This window comes from Nipponia nippon, unplaced genomic scaffold, assembly GCF_047370975.1.
Source record: "Nipponia nippon isolate SJK-2023a ecotype South Korea unplaced genomic scaffold, ASM4737097v1 scaffold_2, whole genome shotgun sequence".
Lineage (NCBI taxonomy): Eukaryota > Metazoa > Chordata > Aves > Pelecaniformes > Threskiornithidae > Nipponia > Nipponia nippon.
Window position 1 is genome coordinate 127,758,854 of NW_028262336.1, and position 20,355 is coordinate 127,779,208.

Sequence of the window (20,355 nt, forward strand, 5' to 3'; positions counted from 1 at the left end):
ATGCTGGTGGGGAAACATGACCTACAGGATGATTTGTGGCTTATCCAGGCTTGCATAGACCTTTTTTTTTGAATGTGCACAAAGCAGGACTCAGTAAAGCCACCTGGTCTACACCAGAGCTTTTGTGCTGTATCCAGCAACAAGTATCACAGCCCCACAGGTGCTCAGCCATGTCTACGGCTCAGGACATCCTCCAGGAGAGTATTAGGATGTTTGTGAGGTTGAGATGTTTGTGAGGGTCCCCCCTGAAGAATAGTCCTTGCAAGCTGTTTCAGTGATGGAGGCAGAGGAGTAGGATGCTCCTTTCTCTGTCTAGGGTTTGGTGACACACTGTGTCCCAGGGGAAGATCCCAGCAGCAGGACAATCTGGATGGGTGCCCTCACTCCACAATAAAAAGGCTTTTTCCAGATGCCTGCTCCAGGCTCTTGAGGACAGGCTGCAGAAGGGCACAGCTCCTCCGTGCTACAAAGACCTGGAGTGCAGGCAGGTGATGGAGCTGGAACCTGAGATGGGAGCAAGACCCTTGGGCCAGCACTTTGGGGCAGTGTGTTACAGCAGCAAGACTGGAGACTCCCACGGGATGGGACAGGCTTTTTGCTTTTCAAATGCTCCCAAAAGGTAATCTGCAGGTTTGTTCTTTGAGGGAAAGCCATCCAAAAATCACATCGTCCTGCTGCTTTGCCCATTATTTTCTTTTTTTTTTTTAGCAATGTGCAGAGCTTTTTCCGAGCCAGGTGAGGCTCAAAAAACCAAATTCCCTGCATTGTGGTGACTCTGAGGCACAGGATGCAAAGGTTTTACAGTCGGAGGAGGTTACCCTTCCCCTCTGTGGCTTTTCCCAGTGAACGTGAGTGTAACCTTGCGTAAAACCTTCATGCAGATTGCCTTGCCTCAGCCTCAAAGTCCGCAGAGAAAACAACTGGAATGGAGTTTACTGAATTAAGCAAATTAAAAAGGCTCTGCAGAGCCACCTTGTGCCCATCAAAAGTATTCTGGAAGAACACAGCAGTTTAAAGGCTAGGAGTCTGAATAAAATATACACAATTTATTTATAGGAGGTTTACAGCTGTACAACGTTGGCTTTCTGTTTGGACCACTCTCTGATCTTGTGCAGCATGACACATCAGTGCCTTTGGAGATGAAGACAAGTCATAGCCTGTTTTAACACGCAGACATCAAGAAGAAAAGAATTTCACAGAGTGTCATGGCAGGCTACTTGCAACCATTGAAATGATTAACAAAAGAAATGGAAAATAAATCAGAGACATGTCGTACATGACCTGGAGGGGACTGGAAAGTGCTTAGCAGACCTGCCCTCCCCTCAGACAAAAAATACCCTGAATATTTCTGTTTACTTCATTCAAAGAGGAAAGGCACCAGCATTAGGAATGGCATTTCAATAACTGCCCTCCTCCATCTGCTCTACAAATAAGACAAGACCGAAAAAAAGCAACAAAGGTAATTTTTGTTATTCCATTGGAAATGTAGGGGGAAAAAGGCTTCACTAACTTTTCCAAAGTTTTCAGAAAAAAAGGACAAATATTACTGATATTAAGACATTTTGGTCCTGATATAGTATGATGATCTTTTTCTTTTTAAGAAGAAGCTGTTAAAGCTGCCTTTCCTCTCTTTATGGCTTGATTCTCTGTAGGAAGAAGGAGGCTGCCCATGGGTACCAGGGCACCGCTACTCCTTGGCAAGCTTCAGCACCATTTCTTGGGGATCATGGTGGGGTTTGGCACGTCTCAGGGCACTCTTGGCCAAATGGCTCTCATTTGCTGAAGCTATCAGTAGCCTGATTTCCTGAGAAAACAAGGCTAATGTAGGCAGGCTGGCTACCCCCATCTGATGATGATGATGCAAAGCTCCTGTGTTGTTCTCCCTTAGCTAAATAGCTCTTCTCCCTGCCAGGTGAGAGGTCTTTGGGCATCACAGTCCCTCTCACATACCACTCTGAACATGAGCCTGTGAGATCTTCTCCTAAGACCTAAATCTAGCCCCACAACGGTGCTTCCATTTATTTTCAGTGATGAGTCTCATGAACAAAACCTGAATAAAATCAAAATATCTCTGAATCGGTCTGCCCAAATGCAAGGATTTGCTTTGACCTTGGGGTGAAAATGTCACTTTACCAAACTAGGAGCATTTGAGCCAATTCTTCAAGATGCTGAATTAACCCAGGTCCCAATGATGGCACCAGGAGTTGGAGGGTGCTCAGCACAAGCCAGGAATAATTGGGACCTGGAAAGAGCATCCTGTGGGCCACCGCTTGCCTCTCAGTCCTGGAAAACGAGATCTAAGAAAACAAGCAATTTGGCCAGAAACCCAATTCATACCCACAGGAGGTAAACTCTGAAGATGAGGAAATGGGAACAACAGCCTACAAAAATCGATGAAGTTGTGCTGTATGCTTCTGAATGCAGCAGGAATTGAGCTGGCAGCTAATGTGACTTTGGGGAACACCTTATCATGTTACAGACTTAGCAGATCTTTAGGGACTTTTCAAAAAAAACACAGACTTGCAGCACAAACGTGGGCATTTTGTAGGATAAAGAGAAATCCTACTTGCTAGGGCAAAAGAAGGCTTTCCTCTTCACTTGTTCTTGCAAGCAGAGGATTCTGCTTGGGCCAGGATTACAAGATTACATCATATATATTCATTTCCACTTGCATGCAGGTACCTGCAAAGGATTTGCTTGTTAGAAAATCTGACAGAAAAATCCCTTAGCTTGCACCATTTTTAAAGGCACATGAATAAAAAAACCACAACCTAACAACAGGAGAAAAAAACATGCTTTGAAACCTGCCCTGATCATCTGCTGAAAGGCCAGACAAGGGTTTGTTGTTTGGCTTCTCTGGGATGGTCTATAAGAAACCGGATTCTGCCACCCAGTGGAATAAGGAAGAGAAACCCAGTGTTCATGGCAAACAGGAGCAGAGCATGGCCCTAGACAGGGCCCTGAGGATGCGTTTGGGTTGTGCTTGTGAGACTGGCTCTAGCACTGTGCAACTCATCCTCCAGGGCAGGAGACTGGAAATTAAAGGTGAGAGATGGACACTGGTATGAATTAAATATTCCCAGCATTTTCAGGCTGCACTGGGAGCAGTGCTCCTCTTCTCTCCTCTAGCACAAGCTAAAATCCCACTATTTTTTTAAAAGAATTTGGGAAAGCGAGGCACTGAGAAATGATGCACTCTATGCAGCAGCAAAGATGGCGCCCATTGAGCGAAGCTCCCCATCCCTTGGACCTGACGCTTTGGCCTTCAGAGGAACTGATCTCCTCTTATCTAAACACTGAAGGGCCCCAGCAGACAACCCACCCCAGCTACCGGGGTGAGCTCTTGGGATGGGGATGGCATGAAGACATGGAGACAGCAGGCACCACAGCAGTTTGAGAGGCACACGCAGGAGCTGAGTCCAGACCGATTCAAAAACTTGACCCCAGAGAACAGTTGTCCCACCATGGTTGTTAGCATCTTAGTATCCTTCCGAGTTGCATGGGGTTGAACAAGACTCAGGAAGAGACAGCTCGTCCCTAAAATGATGAAGCCATTAGTCTTGTTGCCCCTGTGGATTCGGGATTTGGGACTGCCTTGGTGCATGTTCCTTCCAGTTGCAGTATGCAAACCCATACCCAGAAAACATCCAAAAGGCCCCAATCTATTTTTCCACTTCTCCTTTGCTGAGGTGCCCCCACAGAGATGCGATTAAATGGCAGTTCACAGGAGATGGCTCCACGCACACTACTCTAAAACCAAGCAGACACATCGAAGATGCATTGAAGCGGCCGGTGGGACTGCGGTAGCCACACGTGTGCATGGTGGCACGTGCGTGCCAGCCTGTGTAAACAAACAGCATCAGGGCATCGTGCTCTGGCTGTCAGGACACACAGCGTGCTCGCAGTGATCCCACAGGGCACACGGCGGCGATGGGGGCTGCAGAGGACGCCAGCAGAAGGATTGTTGCGGTTCCCCGAAAAGGCACCATTTTTTAACATTGAAAACACAAGATTGGCTTCTTTGAGTGGAATGCATGCGTAGTTCATATACACTTTGCAGATGGTAGGTAGGCTCTGTGTGTGTGTGTGTATATATATATATGTATGTGTGCATGTTTATATACACATTTGTGGCACCAGAAGAAAAGTCCTTGAGTACTACTTAGACGTTGGTCAGGATGTTGCTGCTGAGCAGCCTCACAGCGATGGTTCCAGAGAGATCGTTTGATCTCCTGTTCCCCTTGTCCTGGAGGTGCAGTGTGTGCACTGACTGCCGGTCGCTGGGATCCCCCGTGAGCACCACTTGGCCCAAGAACTCGTCGCTTATTAAGTTGTGGTTCCAGATCTGGGGAAACAAAAGAGACATGAGGGCAGCTCCTTGAGGGATGCAGCCAACCTTCACACACCAGAGAAGAGAAGGGGTTATTGGGGACCTGCTTTGAGCTGGAGATGTGGAGGTGGTCGAGGTGTGGGGGGGTTCACTCTGTAACTGAGAGGGGTGAAGGACATGCATTCACCAGATGTCACGGCTCAGCCGTGGTGGTGAGAGGTTGAGCTGCATGAACTGATGATGCTCAGCCTGGGGGAACAGACTTGCTGTGAACAGTGTGAGGAGAGGGCAGTTGGGGGGGTCCAAGTGAGACAGGGTCTCCATCCCTCGGCTCACTGCTTGCCTGCTGAGTACCTGAACAATGATGGGTTGTCCTGGCTTCTTGCGGTAGAAGAGACCTTTCACATCAAATTCTGGAGACAACGTGCTCTTCTTCACCGGAGAACGAACCTTTTGCCCTTCGCACTTTATGATCACATAAGGGTCAGCTCCTGGGGAGAGAAAAGGTAATTTTTGTTTTGTTGTAGCTCCTGTAATTCCTCAGAACCCTTTTCCAGAGGTGTCATGCAGCAGTTTTTCTCCATACCCCACCAGAGGAGATGGATATCTGCCAGAGAGTTCATCACACCCCGAGGATGTCCAAGAAGCTCAGCTGATGGGCTCAGGCTTACTCCCGTTAGGTGACATTGTCCCTGGGTGGCAGGTGGTGATGGACTGCTACGAAATGGCCACCTCTTCCTTGACCACATATTCTATATAAACACTCCTTCATCACTCAAAATCCTCCTGGCCTTTGGGATAAATCTTTCATGGAAGACACTGACCTGCTTACCTCTCCCTTTCAGGATTTGCTCTGCTGAAGGCAGGCAGAAATAAAGCCATGCAGAAGAGAACCGAGCTCACAAAGCTTGTTTCCCACAAGGAAACCGAGAGGAACGGCAATGGCCTTCAAGCTGCAAAACCCCACTTGCTTCCACTGCAGCTTGTATACTTCCCAACCAGGCGAACCTTGGTTTTACTTTAAGGTGATAACTAGCTCTATCAGCAGGGAGTGTGGTTTTCACCCCTATGCACAAATCCTTGGCACATCTTAAATTCCTCCCAGACTGAGCAAGACTCAAATGCTGCAGGGGCTGTCAGTATAATGACTAATGCTGGGGTAAGAAAAATGCTGGGTCGGCAAGGCGATGAGAGATGGCACAATGCTGAGCCAAAATTAAGTGCCAAGATGTGCTAATTTATGAGATCCAAAAATAAGACTACTTGGGCACTGGGAAGGTTTGGTGAGCAACCAGTGAATGGGGAGCCTTAGGATGGAAATACATTTAAAAGGCTTTTAAAAAGGTGAAGATGATTCTTAAAGTATTATTTGCTTTGGGCAAGAATTCAGGGAGAAGATCAAAACATCAAAAAGGATCATTGGTGGCAGTGAGAGGCATGGGGAAGAGACAGACTGGGCATTGGGGGAGACCAGGGGAAGTGAGTGGGAACTGGAGGAGAAGAAAGCAGGCAAAACGGGTAAGTGGGAAGCCAGAGGAGAGGTTCATGAAGGGAAGTGCAACAGGTCAGTGGGAAAGGAAGGTTATCGCAATATCCCAGCTGGATCAAGACAGTCATGTGGAACAAGCAGCCACAAAGATGGAAAGTAAAGTTACCAAGTTCTGAGACTAGCAGCCCACGGCTGGATGGTACCTGAGCTTCCAGGAGAGGGAAAGAGTCCCTCATTAGGGAGGGAGAGTCCCCACATTTTCCCCTTATAAAACAAGTGCTCATTTGGGGAATTTCAGTAGAGGATAAGCTATTGCTATGGAAATTTAACTGCCAGAATGCATTTTCTCACCATGAGCTTTAGTGGCTATGATGGAAACACAGACCGGGTGGATGAGTTTTCTTGTCCAAGGGAAATGTTGAAATGAGGAGGAACAAACCACCCCCTTCTGAGGGCCAGGGATTTAAGAACCACATCTTTGATTGCCAGACCACCTTCTCACTAGCTTTCTGTTTGCAAGGACCTGGCTCCCGTGGTGAGACACAGCTGCTGGATTTCACAGCTGTTTTTCCAAACTAGCCTTTTCTTTTGGGATCTCCCACTAAATCCTCATATTCCATCAGCTGGAGCCAAATTCCTATCTGTAAATCACTATTTCCAAAGTAGTGTGAAAAGCCTGGGCTGGGAGATGCGAGAGATGTCATTGCACTGGAAAGCACCAAACATGCAGGCTGTTGGTGGTGGGAGCTGAACAGCTGGAAAACAGTTGGAAAAAAGTCATTCCCAAGGGCCTCTTGCTGAAAAAATGTTTTATGGCTCCAGAATCCACATGTACCCTTGTCTGAAGGAAAGATAAATCTCCTTGTTTCTGTGAATGGCTCAGAGACCTTTGGCTACAGATTTCCCTGCATTGGTACAGATACACTGAGCTATTGTGAGTAATCCAAGAAAAAACAACCTATCTAGGGTAGAATTCCCTCCCCAAACACCAGACAGGATAGAAGGATTTCCTTTGTGGCATGTGATAAATAAGCAAATTGGGCTAGTCCTTGCCCTACAGAAAGATCCTGCTCGTTACTGTCAGGGCTCAAGTGATACGCAGCCCTCACAAAAATGCTTGGGTGAAAAAAAAAATAATTTGAGTTTTTAATTTAGATTTTTTAAATTTTAAGTTTTCAATGTTTATACTTTAAATTTGGCTTGAAAGTGCCTGGCTAAACTTTGCCACATTCAACATATGTCCTTGACTCAGGAAATGGAAGAGAAAGGCTAGGATCTGGTCTGTTCCCATGGTGGAAAGGCATTTGCTTCTCTAATCACAACCTCTAGACCTTTCATCCCTATTTCAATGATCTCCCAGCCATCAGTATCCCTGCGTTCCTTGGTCCAGGTGCCCCAGGAGGACTGAACATGGGGCTCTTGCCATGAGCTTCTGCGTGGCTGCAGGACGTGGTGAGGCATGGTGCTGCTGCTGTCTTTCACGCAAGAGAAGTGTTGGATGTCAAAACTGCATTAGAGCATGGTAGGACCATGAAGATGAATATTTAGAGGATCAAGAAGGCAGAAACACAGTGTACTGTGCTGGTGATGGCTCAGGTCATCTCAGAGGGCTCCTAGGAGCCATGTGTGCACATAATAAAGGGAGAGGCTCTTGATCCACACCATCGCAAAATGAGCTAAATTTGACCTATCCTCCACTGACAGACATTTATCCAGCCTCCAGTGATGAACACTAGCCCAACACATCAGCCTGTTCTATTGCTTCTCTGTCCTTCTTACTAAAAAGCCTTTAAATACGATTCCTGACTTTTACAGCTGCTAATACTCAGGAGGAAAACCTGGGTTGTTACAGGACCACTGCTAAGGGCTTTGGGAAAGTTTTGGGAGGATCTCCCAAGGACCTTAGACAACAGCCTAAATATAACAGCTCCCAGATCATGTCCAGAGCAAGAGGTGAGTTTGAATCTCCATGGACTTTCCCCTCCTCTGGTGTCTGAATCAGGCATGTTCACTGAAAAAAAAATCTGAGGACATAACAAATCCCAGCAACCTCCCACCTCATGAAACCACCTCCCACTGAAACAACCACCTCCCATCTCCTGTGGTACTAGACAACAGGCAGGGAAAGACCAGTACCTCCTTGGGAGTCCTGATTCTTGAGCCCAGCTGCGGCAAGGACATGGATCTGGGATACCACTTGCGGGTAGCCACACATCCCACTCCAGCAGGTGTGTGGTGGCTCATCCAGCGTCAGCTCTCTGCAGGGAAAAACATGTGGCCTTTGAGAGGTGCCCAGCCTTACCCCATCGGCAGGCCAGAGAGTTTACTCTAGCAGGGTGGAAGGACTATGCACTGTCCACTGTCGGACTTTGCTCCCCACTCCGATCTCCTCAACCTGGGTTTGGGATGCTCTCCCACATTATGCTTAGAAGCAGAGTGGGAGCTTCTCTGCATGTCTGTGGCGAGACCTGTGAAGATGCCCTGTCTCTTGGCCACCCTTGAAAGGAAGCCAAACACCAGCTACAGGCAAGGCTATGACCAATTCCAACTAGGAAAACCACATGCCAAAAGCACAGGTCTGTCTCCAAATAGCCAGCTCCTCTCCATCACTGCTCGTGCTCCTTACCGGCAATCTGAAGGCACATCTGTGAAAATCCTGAGAAGGAACTCGCCTACATGACCAGGGTCAAAAGTGGTGGGGATGATCACGTAGCGGCCTTCCTTCAGATCCGTCCTCAGGAAGACACTGCGGGAGTTGATGTAAATGGAGCTGGCCACCTTCTGCTGCAGGGTGTGCATCCGGTAGTTCCTGTTCAGCTCCACCTGCGCCGAGACCACAGCGGGACTGTCAGCAGGACAGCACTGACTGACAATGTATTGGTATCCACCTTGGGGAGCCAGACTGCAAGGACTGACCCCACAGTGCTGGGAGAGCCGGAGTTAAGACAACCAGCAAAATGGTCCCAACTGGGCTGGATGGAAAAGAAGTGTGGACGTGGCTCTCCCAACCCTGTTGGCTCAGGGACTCGTTGTCTCTTGCATCCCAGCTTGACAGTGGGGGCCCAGCAAGCAACACATAAGGATCAGTCTAACGGATTTCAACATTTGGAGGTAATAGACTGACCATTGCTTTTAGCAAGGAGAACTTGTCCATGCTGCCACTGTCACCTGTGAAATCTCTTGCCATCTCTAGAGGGGGGCAGGCTGTGCTGAAGGCACCCCAGAGGCACCCAGATAATGCTTAAATAAACATTACCAATGGTCATGCAGGACTGACGTACCACTCTACCACTAACAAATTAATGGGGATATTCAGGCCAACATGCAGGAACCATGGTCTACCTTATGGATATCAAAGCCTATGGCCAAGTTCTCTCCTTTGCCCTCTTTGCGACTGGTCCTTTTTGGCTTCTGCTGGATGGAGATCAGCACTTCATCTTCTGCCTTCTTCACATCAAACACGTACTAGAAGCAAAAGGAGGAAGGTAAGGGAGGACTTCTACTAAAACAGGATCACTGGGAATGAGTCGGGGTGGACACGCAGTAGAGTTAACCTCAGCTTCTCCTCACCCACCTCACTGCAGGGACAGCCTGGCTTCAGTATCAGCATTGAGACCCCATACCCGCTCCTCTTGGGAGCTGGCATCATCTTGCCAAGCCAGAGATCTTTTTGGCTCATCTTAGAAAAAGACTGGGAAATCCAGTCTTTGAATTGCTCGGCAGAATCCAAGGAGTCTAGATACAATCTCATACCAGAGACTTTCACCCCTTGCAGTCTGGCACAAGTCCTCCTATGAGGCATGTAAGGAGGAGCTGATGTTCACAGAGATCCAAGATGAAGGCTAATACAGAGCTGGAAGCAGGAAACAACTCTCCCACATCCTTGATGACAAATCCTGCAAGGGACCAGGCCATCCTTCATCTGCTTGCTAGATGAAGGACTCACAAGAACTTGTCTCATGTTACTGAGAATCCCAGTTCAGAGCAGGACAGGACAGAAGAGCTTATTCCAGAAGATGAACCTCAGAGGAAGACCTTTTCTGAAGGCCAAGCTAGAAGGAAATGGCCCTATAGACTACACCTGTCCTGGTAAATTTAACAGTGCCAATGTTTGGGCAAAGGAACTGGAATTTGATCATTCAGATGTCCAAATTGTTGGAAATGGTTCCTGGCCCTGTTTGACTGGCACCAGCTAACACTGCTACCCTGTGGCACTGTTTGCCCTTTGCTTGTGCCAAGATGCTCTACACCAGGCACTTGGATGCAGCCTCCTGATAAGAGGGATAAGGTTAATAGAGTTGGAGAGTTGGCCTGGATGCTGGTCATGCTGTGCCAGGGGTCTCAGCCAGAGGATGGTCATGAGCACATTTAATCTACTAGAAGTCTGGTAGCCACTTTGGCCTTCTAGGTCCCTGTATGAGATTTAAACACTTGGAAGCACATGTGAAGGCTCCAGAAGGTCTTCTGCTCCTTGACTCACTTGGGGGTTCTGCAAAAAGGTGTCCTTGTGGTTGATACAGCCTCCACAGCGGTTCTTCAAGGGGTCATTGTCTCTGGTCCATGCCCCGTGTAGCACTGCCTCCTCCCAGGTCTTGTGGATGCTCAGGTAGGATGTGTTGATGAGACGGCACTTGATGATGTCCGTGAAGTATTTGCAGAAATCTTCAAAGGTCATCCTAAGTCAGGAAAGGACAGAGCTAGGTCATGCTGCTTCATACCCCTAAACAGTATGCTGCAGGGATTTTCTTGATCACCTGTTAGAGACTATGTGTGCGTAGCCTCTGATGGCTGATGAATAACAAAAGAGATGGAGATACCTTTCTCCATGCATGCAGCAAATACTTCTTCTTCAGTTTAAACAGTAGAGCTATGTGTTTTGGAGTGGGAGAAACAGAGTAGTGGCCCTTCCTCCACACATGGGTACATGTTATATCGAACAACTGGTGAGGCTGTTAAGTTCAGCACATTCATAACAGGTTCCCAGTACCCTGGTGAAATAGTTTGGACTCAGTGTGATAGAAAGCAGCTTGCAATCCTAGGGCCATGGCCATCCAAAGTTAATACCCATGGGTTCAAGGAGGAGGCTTCACTAAAGATCTGAGGGCTTGGAAGGCCGTTTGCTCTGGATAGCTGTATGCATGGAAATGACTCCCATGCTCCATGGGGTGGAAGCACTCTGTGGGCATGGCCCATGGCGACAACCCCAGGAGGGACTCACCAGAACTCTCCATCGTCTTCCACTGTCATCCCCATCTTCTCTCTCTCACTTTTACTCACTTTCTGCCACTCCTCAGAGCTGTGGGAAGAGTACAGGATCATTACTGTGAGGGCAAGGGGACACACAAGAATTCAAGAGGCTACTTGGCCTCGGCATGATCTGTCAAGGGCCCAAGGCCTCTGTAAAGCTTCAGCCATGCAACTAGTTCCCACACTGCTCTGGTTAGCTCATCTGCCAAACATGGGGGGAGTGCAGCATGGCTTGGAGCTTCAACTTCCTTCCTGACCAGCAGAGCTGAATCCAGCTTGGCAAGATTTTGTTTGGCCAGTACAATCACAACCCTATCAGTGAAGATAACAAAATGGACTCTGGCCAAAGGCTCTGGTTACATCAGCCCTTGGCTCTTCACCCCATCCACAGATACCACAGCAGTCAGTGGTGGCAGAGGTTGATTCTGTTTGGTGTCATTTTTGCTGGAACAAGACTGGGAACGGAAAGTTGAGCTATAATCATCGTTCACTAGTATGAATGTGCTGGTAATTTCACCACGACACCCACCAGAGCCTTAATGAGAAGGTCTGCCGAGCTCAGCCACCCTCCTGCTGACCTCCAGGGACCCCAGGGCAAGCAATGAATCCACCCCAATGAAATAGTAGGTTTAGGACATGGGTTGAAGCAGCGTCCCACAACTGCCCACACAATGTTATCCTATGGGTGTGGATGTCGTCAAATTGTCTCATGTCTCAAGGCTTCCTCCAACCCAGCTTTTCCCACCAAAAAAAGGTGCTGCTGCTGCCCGTCCTAACTCACGTGTCACTCCAAGGGCCATTCCACTCCCGCTCGCCCCATGGGTTGCGCATACGGATCATGTCCAGCTTCTCCGACTTGAAGAAGGACAGCAGGCCATGGCCCAGGCGGACCTTCCGCACGTCCGTCACTGCGTATGCGTGGCCCTTCACCAGTCCGCAGGCCAGTCGGGCCTCCATGTCAGCGGCTGACGTGGCCTGGGCAGGGGGACATAGACAGTGCTCGTACTGGGGGATGTGACCACCTTTGCAGGGACTGGGAAAAAAAGGAGCTCAGATTTCCCTGCAGGTTGCTCTGAGGTGAAAAGGAGAGCACCAGTGCTCAAGGGGAGAGCCAAGTGCCTTGGAAGATGTATCAGATGCTATTTTAGATGCTAGATCCTTCCTGGTCTTCATCTGTTGCATGAGGTCTCTGAGCTCCCATACTGTCAAACAATAAAGCTCATCCTACTGGTTATAATGGGAGGTCTGGCACCCAGTGCTTGTGGAGATATCCACATGCAGACACCAAAATGCCTTTCTCTGGAAGTGAATCCTCTCTTAACATTTAAAGGCTGGTGGGATGAATCTGAGCTGTTGGACATAGCAATGAGGAATAAAAAGGGCTGCCATCCAGGCTTGACTCCCTTTGCCATTCACAGAAAGAAGTAGGAACCCTTGGCCATAGTTTATCTGACCTAATTTACAAGTCTCCAACAGTGTAAGATGACTGCATCCTAAAATGCCTATTCCCATGACACCGTGACCATACAGGTAATGATGTTGCTTACTTTGATGGAGCAGCTGATGAGGCCTCCTCGGTTGTGCACCTTCAACACGCGCTCAAAGAGGAGGTTTCGCTTGGCTTCATCAGCGATGTAGTCCCCTTCAGTCAGGTCAATAGGTTCAGAGACTCCACCAGTAAAGTCTACCAGGGCATCAGCTGTGTTGCCTCCATCCAGGGCCTCATAACAGCCTGACAACCTGAAAGAGGGTGGCAGGGATGGCACAACAACACTGGCTTGACATTTTAGGGGGTCTGGGACAGTTCTTGGGGCAGCCTGGAGAATAGAGATTTGTAATAAAATTTCCAGTGGGTGAGCACAGAAAACTAGGGTGAAAAAATAAGACCCATGTTGCTCGCAGCCCTCTTGCTGTCATAGGACAAAGTAAAGGTGTGCTGGTTTTGGCTGGGATGGAGTTAATTTTCTTCATAGTAGCTAGTATGGGGCTGTGTTTTGGATTTGTGCTGAAAACAGTGTTGATAACACAGGGATGTTTTCATTATTGCTGAGCAGTGCTTACACAGAGTCAAGGCCTTTTCTGCTGCTCACCCCACCACACCAGTGAGGAGGCTGGGGCTGCACGAGAAGTTGGGAGGGGACACAGCCAGGACAGCTGACCCCAACTGACGAAAAGGCTACTCTGTACCATATGACGTCATGCTCAGCATATAAAGCTGGGGGAAGAAGAAGGAAGGGTTCGACGTTTGGAGTTATGGTGTGTTGGCTTCCCAAGTAACCGTTACGCATGATGGAGCCCTGCTTTCCTGGAGATGACTGAGCACCTGCCTGCCGATGGGAAGCAGTGATTGAATTCCTTGTTTTGCTTTGCTTGCGTGCGTGGCTTTTGCTTTCCCTATTAAACTGTCTTTATCTCAACCTACGAGTTTTCTTGCTTTTACTCTTCTGATTCTCTCCCCCATCCCACTGGGGTGGGGAGTGAGCGAGTGGCTGGGTGGGGCTTAGTTGCTGGCTGGGGTTAAACCATGACGAAAGGGAACTTCAAACCCCTAGGATAGGTGCTACTTAAACAAATGTGGAGTTAGAGTATATTTTGCTTTGAGAGTAAATTAAGGCTAGAGAAGGTTATTCTCTTACAGTTTCTGTCTGTTTGAGATCTGTCCTACTCCTCCCCACGAAAGCTGTTGTTTCCACTGGTGCAAACCAACTGATGAATGAACAGAGAGGAAAAACAGGTGCCCAGGTCCCAGTTTGTTCTGCAACTGCCCGAGTACCTACTTGGCATAAGCTTTCTCCACCAAGGCGCACCAGAACTCGTTCCTGGAGTTGGAGTGGCAGTAGATGAGCTGGTTGTGGAGTGTGGGCAGGCGGTCATCTATCACCACATCCAGCCACTGACCAAAACGCCAGAACTGGAAGTGGAAGATCCCCGCGTAGCTCTCGGGTTTCTCAGGATTCCACTCCTGCTCCTTCCAGTCTGGAATGACCTGCAAGAGAAGAGGCACGTGCACCTAAGTAATTCCCTTTTTTGCTGGGTTTGACTCTCATCCTGGAACTAATGCACATAATATCAAAGACAAGGAAGAATATGAGGGGGATGGACTTGCCTACAGCCCGTTGGGGACAGATTTTGGACCCGGTTCCTCCAATGCAGACTAGATTAACATGTACTGGAATAGCTTAGACTTCATCGTGCCTTGGAAGATGGAACTAAAGATCCTTGTCCTCTTTCTTATAATGCTACCCTTGACATCTGTTGCCATCTACTGCTGTAGACAGGCTATTGGAGCAGAAGAGTCCTTGGTCTAACCAGGGATGGTTATTTTTATGACCACATTTTTGTTCATTTTAGTGTCAGTAGGGTACCACTAAGAGAAGGCACCTTCTTGGATTCTCTTACTTCATTCAGGTGTGACTTGACTGGCCCAAGAGCAAGTATTGTATCCATCTACCTGGTGGCAATGAACAGGGACCAGATGCTCTGTGTACATCTACGCCGCTAAATAAAAGTGGGAAAAGCGAGATCCCCATGCCCACAAGGTCCCTGTTCTTCCCTGTCAAGAGCTACCATACTCATCCAAACAAGCACAGGGAGGTGAAAGAAGGAAAAGGGGGTCTGGGGTGAAAGAAACCCTAGAGCAGCTGAGGGGCTGAGGGAGCACAGGTTTGGTGTCACTGCCACCTGCACTGCCAGTGGGAGAAGGCACAAGCAAAGGGTAACTACCAAAGTCCACAGTCCTTCATGGCTGCGGGCACCACCGGCTTTGCTTTGGAGAGTGAAAATCCATCCAACAATTGGGCCAGAAATGGGTGTAGCCATGCACAGGTGCTACATCTAGGAGGATCGGCATTTTACTTAGAACCAGGATACAGAGGCACACTGCAAGGAACTGCCCCACCACAGCTTAGCTTTTGTTGAGGGTGAAGGCCACATGGTTTTACTTCAAGGCCAGGGTGGGCTGTGAGGCCATGTACAGTGAATGTAGTTGATAGCTGACAGACTGATTCAACTGCAGTAATGTGACCAACTGTCCACACCTTTGCTTCTCACCTGCTCCCAAAGCGTCATGACCTAAGTGAGGAAAAGTCCCAATGTGCCCACGGGGAAAATTATGTTCCAGTACTATAATCACTGTCCTGTGGAGACAGCTGCGAGTGTTGGGGTGGGATAGCACAAGACAGAGCTACATTGCATGGAAAGAGGATCTTCAGGAGGTCCCAGGCCATGGTGAGACCCCCTGCATCATGCCTTGGCCCTTGTCCAGCTGCCTGAGCCTTCTGCTTTTTTTTTTGGCTGCCGTCATGAAGCCATAACCCTGCAGAGAAACCTCTCTGGAGAGCCCCCCGACTCCTTAGCCACCAGCAATGATCCAGCCTAGGGCTTTTATTGCGCCTACACTGAAATATTAATGATGCCATCAGCCCTGTGAGCTCACTGGCACTCTTGAGTTCTCTGGATCAATAGAAGTAGAGCAGACAGAGCCATGAAAAAGAGTGGCTTTTGGAGGGTTTGGTGTTTTCCAGGAGTGCTAACAACGATGCCCCAGACTCCCTCTGGGAGAGTGCCAGGAAAGGTCAGACAGCCCTCCATCAGTCCCCATCGATTCCCTCCTGGCTGGAGCTCATCCTAATGAACTGTCATAGAGGACCATTGTGCTAATCAACTCGCTATTAATGTGGGCTTAGAAATGATTACAGCATTGATTACAGGCAGCTTGTCAGCCAGAGCTGGTAGCGACAGCTTCCAGCTGGCTGGTTCTGAGACTTGCCATTACTGTCAGTGGCAGCAGGAGATACTGGTGCCCACCATCCTCCTCCATCTCTTGATTTGGGGACAGCACTGAAAACACCCTCTGCTGCTGAAGGCAGCAAAAGCAGTCAGCCTTCATACAGAGCACAGTCCAGGAGCAAGGACTGGTCTTGTTTCAGCACCGACCCAAGGGGAAACAAGAGGAGCCTGATCTCCAGAGCCCAATCTGTCCTTAACCTGCCAAAGTGCAAGGTGCGAGCTCAAACATCAGGTTCCTCCTGGAAGCTCCTTCTAGAGCACAGCATCCCACCCAGGCCAAGGATCCCTCCAGTTGCTTCACCCCCTGGTCCAGGTGTCTGTGACCATGGACAGGCTGTAGGAGAGAGGTGGCAGCTCTGGATGCGGTGCCTATCAGGACACCACACTTCAAGGTGTACAGCACAACTCCTGCTTGTGACCTGATGCTGTAAAGGATTAGCCTGGGGCACATCTACAAACCCCAGCAGTAGCTGGAGCCCAGATCCCTCCAGGGGATCATCATGCGACTGAGGTCCACAGCTCCCACCCACTCCCAGGAGACCTCCCCAGACATCTCCATCCCTCCTCAGTGGATGCTGGAGAGCATGCCATGGACCACCCATCCCGGGATCCCACTGAGTCCTGGACTTAACTTGGTTGTGTGATGCCGAGGCAGTGGAGACCACATCTCCTCATTCACCCAACTGTGCTGCTTTTTGCTTAGGGGCTCCCAAAATCTGGAGCTGTAACACCCTTTAGTGGGACAAATTTAGAGTGAAAGCACTCAGAGACAGCTAAATTGGGAGCCCAGAAACACCAGATTCATTTACCTAAGCTGGTTTAGGGCTTTTCTCAATTTTCTTGAGAGGCTATTTAAGAGGAAAGGCACCTGTGACCCTGGAGAAATGTCTCTGATTAGAAGGAGGAATTGGTAGATGCTGATTCCTCCAAGCAGGGGCTCTTCTGCTGGGAACTTGCCAGCTCAGGAAGGGGAAGGAGGGACCCAGCTGTGCCAATCTGCTGAACCATGGTACAAACCAGGATGAAATTCCCCTGGGAGATAGGATAGAGCGGTGTATCTGAAAGCCTTTATGGGATGCTGAAATTGTATAGGGAGAGTTTCAGTGACTGGTATAAAGAGGCTCATCTTCCCTGCAGCAGAGAGAGATCACACTGCCCCACTCACCTCCCACCCCCAGCTCTGATGGATCCACCTGAGGATCCACCTGAGGATCATTTCCCCTCCTCTGCCCAGCTTCAAACCCCTCCCGAAACCACACAAACTGCTAAATGCTCCATTAAACCTTTCACACCAAGAGCAAAGAAGGTAAATGTTCATTTTACTTTTTACAGGAGATAAAAAGGTGCTCAAAAAATCCCAACAGTGACTTGAAAATTGGTGGGTGCTTTTTTATTGTCTGAAGGATTGGGGCAGCTTCCAAAAGGGCATGAAGAAGACACTCACAGCCTCAGTCCTTAAGGGGAACCCTGTTGACTAGACTTTTATTTACTGTGGTACATCAATACCCAGGGAGGTACCTGCAGCAAGAACTCTAACCCAACAACGTAGCAATGGCATATTGTGAGACCTGGCATGCAAAAACCCCTTTGGAAGTTAGTGCTGGCTCCTGTTGTTGGGTTTAATGTGATTTGTAGTCAGGAGCTCTGCGCTGGGATGTATATGGAGGGGTGTCCTATGGGAAAGTTTGCCAGGACCCTGGAAGTGGGTCTGGCTCACAGTGGGTCCATGCCATGGCCAAGCAGGGATGGATCCACTTTTATCTCTCTTCATTGAGTCCAGCGTTTCTTGGGGTCTAAGCAAAGACATCAACTTCTCCAGCAGCGCTCATGGCATGGCTGTATGATTCGGTGGTTGCTGAGCTTTGGCTGTGGGCAAGACTCAAAGCTCCCACCATCTCACCAGCCAGTAGCTGATCTTCCTGATTTCCTTCCCCTCTCTGCCTGCTATAGCTTGTGCAAATCATTTTACACACTGTTATTGGGCTGGGGCAGGCATGGAGGCTGCATCTCTGGAGGCTTTGAAGAAGACGTTAGACTCTTTTTGGGATGGTCCGCACAAGTCAGCAGGCCATGGGTACAAAGTCACCTTGTCTTGGCTTTCCCATCACTGCCCTCTCCTTACACGTCAGGAAAATCTCAGGCCATACCTTGAGAAGCGCTCACCCACATTTGAGTGCAATCTTACCAAAGGACCAATTGCAATAATACCTGACTCTTGGAAAGGACATTTCTATCTGTGAGTCCCAAGAAGCTTCACCAAAGTACCCTACGCTTTTTGGTGGAGGAAAAGGGAACGTCCAAACTTAGTAGTTTATTCACAGTCACGGGACAAGCCAGGCACAAAACACCCTCCTGCTCCTAAACTTGCAAAGGTACCATCTCCCCTCTCTGCTCCCATGGCCACCCAGACGCTGCTCCCTGCCTCAGCATTTGCACAGGGCAGGAGATACTGCTTTTTGGGGACAGCAGCAGCAGGTTCCTGCTCTGTGGTTTGCAAAGTGCTCTGCAGCCTCACGGCTCTCTATAGATGCTTCAGAATAAATATATTCATGGGTGCTTTAAGGCCACAACAATGCACAAATTGTTTTTGCCGCAGGGGATGCAATGCTGGCTCAGACCTACAGCCTGCTCTGAGCTGCTGGCTCGCTTGCCCAGCTCTGCACACACACGCACGCCTGCTCCAAACCATCGCAGGAGCAACAATCTCCAGGCAGCACAAGGTGAGTAATGTGCTGGAGTACACCTCCCCATAGTGACCCCCAGCAAGAAATGGTGACAGCTGTCAGGAATAGGGTATTCCAACCTCCCTGCACCAGTTTGTCCAGCGAGTTTGCAATCTGCAGAATACGGCATGTCCACATGTACTTCAGCTTCACAGCAAGGTGATCCTCCATGGCACTGGTCTTCACAGACACCAAGCAGCCCACAGTTGCAGCAAGGAGAAGCATTCCATTGCAAACAAGCCCTCCCTTTTTAATGGCTAGGATGGAAGCTGGAAGCCAGGACTCTCTCCAGGTTGTCTCTCCTGTTTCTAGTATGGCAATTTCTTATTTTTCCATCAAGCTTTTGGTATGCAGTTGCCACAGTTGGAGGGCTTAGGGCAGCCTCAGATTTCCAAGACAGCAAGACCCTGCACCAGTCAGACATGGTGAATCCCCGATGAATTCACAAGCATGCAGTCTCATGGTTTAGGCAAATACAGCAGCAAGTTCATGGCCCCCTCCTCCCCATCATTCAGACAGAGGACAGCAGGTATGGGGAGCATTTCGCAGGGCTGAGGGCCTCCAGAAGCACTGAGCTGTCCTCCATTTTTCTGCGATGCCGTCCCTCATAAAAAAAAAAAGAACCACATAAAAATGAACCAAGAACTGAACTGAGAGAAAGAAAAACAAAGGCAAAAGCACAGCTGGAGCAAGAAGGGCTGAGCAAGAGGGGATCAGGCTTTAAAAATGATGGAGCCCTTCAGCTGAGCTGGTTCAAGGCTGTCAGTGAAAGCGAGGAGGAAATACATCACCTTGCGGATCCGGGCTAACTCCGCTATCCGCTCCCCAAATTCCTGGGCATCTGCCTCGTTGCACTCCACCTCCTTGGCCCCTGGCTTCTTCCAGAAGATGCCCACCGGCTCCAGCAGCTGCCGGTTCATAAGGTGGGTGAGATCAGGAGTCCAGTGCTGGGAGGTGCCGGTCACCGTGACCTTCCCAGGTCTCTCCAGCTGCATGTCCCAGCGGAGGAAGCGCAGGTTGTGCTGCCGGATGAAATCCACTCGGTAGATGTGCTCATTGGGACGCAGCAGCTTCTCACCATCCTGGGGCCTCACATTTTTTTGCTGCAGGCTCTGGAATCGCAGCCGCATGCGCCGGGTGAGCTGGTCATCGTGGACGAAGGGCAGCTGGAGCATCCCTGCCTCGGCTGCCATCACCTCAGTTGCTCCTCTCTTCCTTCCTCAGCAACGTTTTGCTCTCAAACAAGACACAGAGGGGGAAAAAGCCTCCAAGCCCCTGGAGCTGGTGCACCCTCTCCGTGGTCCCAATAGTGTTAGGCAACCCAGGCCAGCGACGCAAAACACCCTTCCTCTGGGTGCCCTCCCTCCTCGTTTGCAGATCAGGAACTGATGATGCTCTGCACGATAATCTATAGGGAAGGGATGTCTGATGTCAGCCTCCCTGGCAACCTCCCTGACAACCGCAGCTCGTTATTCCGAAATGAAGGCTTGCAGCCAGGGATGCCACCCAACAGGTCTGGGTGGCAGTGGCTTTCTCTGAGGTAGGCTCATGGGATAATTCAGGTTGGAAGGAGACTCTGGAGGGGTCTGGTCCAACCTGCTGCTCAAAGCAGGACTTACTTCAAGGTTAAATCAGGTTGCTCGGGGCTTTGTCCAGTCCTTCTTTGAGTATCTCCATGGATGGAGATCCCACAGCCCCTGTTCCATTGTCTGACCACGCTAATGCTGAAGATAAGCTGGAGCTTGTGATGTTGTCTTTTGTCCTGTGACTGCGCATCC

The 20,355-nt window shown here is 49.3% G+C and overlaps 2 protein-coding genes across 3 annotated transcripts in view; both read right to left on the minus strand.

The window, feature by feature from the left end:
- Positions 1–1,031: 1,031 nt before the first annotated feature.
- Positions 1,032–20,355, minus strand: part of CAPN5 (calpain 5) — a 60,713-nt gene continuing 41,389 nt past the window's right edge. For both annotated transcript variants that reach the window (XM_087758463.1, XM_009476485.2), the window contains exons 4-13: positions 13,844–14,052; positions 12,614–12,806; positions 11,848–12,041; positions 11,038–11,115; positions 10,300–10,495; positions 9,162–9,284; positions 8,446–8,642; positions 7,956–8,077; positions 4,685–4,821; positions 1,032–4,345 (exon numbers count right to left, since the gene is read on the minus strand). In XM_087758463.1, coding sequence (XP_087614589.1) covers positions 4,163–4,345; positions 4,685–4,821; positions 7,956–8,077; positions 8,446–8,642; positions 9,162–9,284; positions 10,300–10,495; positions 11,038–11,115; positions 11,848–12,041; positions 12,614–12,806; positions 13,844–14,052 — 1,632 coding nt within the window. In that variant the 3' untranslated portion in view covers positions 1,032–4,162. The remainder of the gene's footprint in view (positions 4,346–4,684; positions 4,822–7,955; positions 8,078–8,445; positions 8,643–9,161; positions 9,285–10,299; positions 10,496–11,037; positions 11,116–11,847; positions 12,042–12,613; positions 12,807–13,843; positions 14,053–20,355) is intronic.
- Positions 19,223–19,889, minus strand: OMP (olfactory marker protein). The gene has a single exon (XM_009476484.2). It carries the CDS (start codon positions 19,768–19,770, stop codon positions 19,291–19,293), a length of 480 nt encoding a protein of 159 aa, XP_009474759.1. The 5' UTR covers positions 19,771–19,889; the 3' UTR covers positions 19,223–19,290.

Bases quoted from the DNA above. Each gene is read 5' to 3' on its own strand.
- OMP (XM_009476484.2), bottom strand. From the start codon at position 19,770: ATGGCAGCCGAGGCAGGGATGCTCCAGCTGCCCTTCGTCCACGATGAC.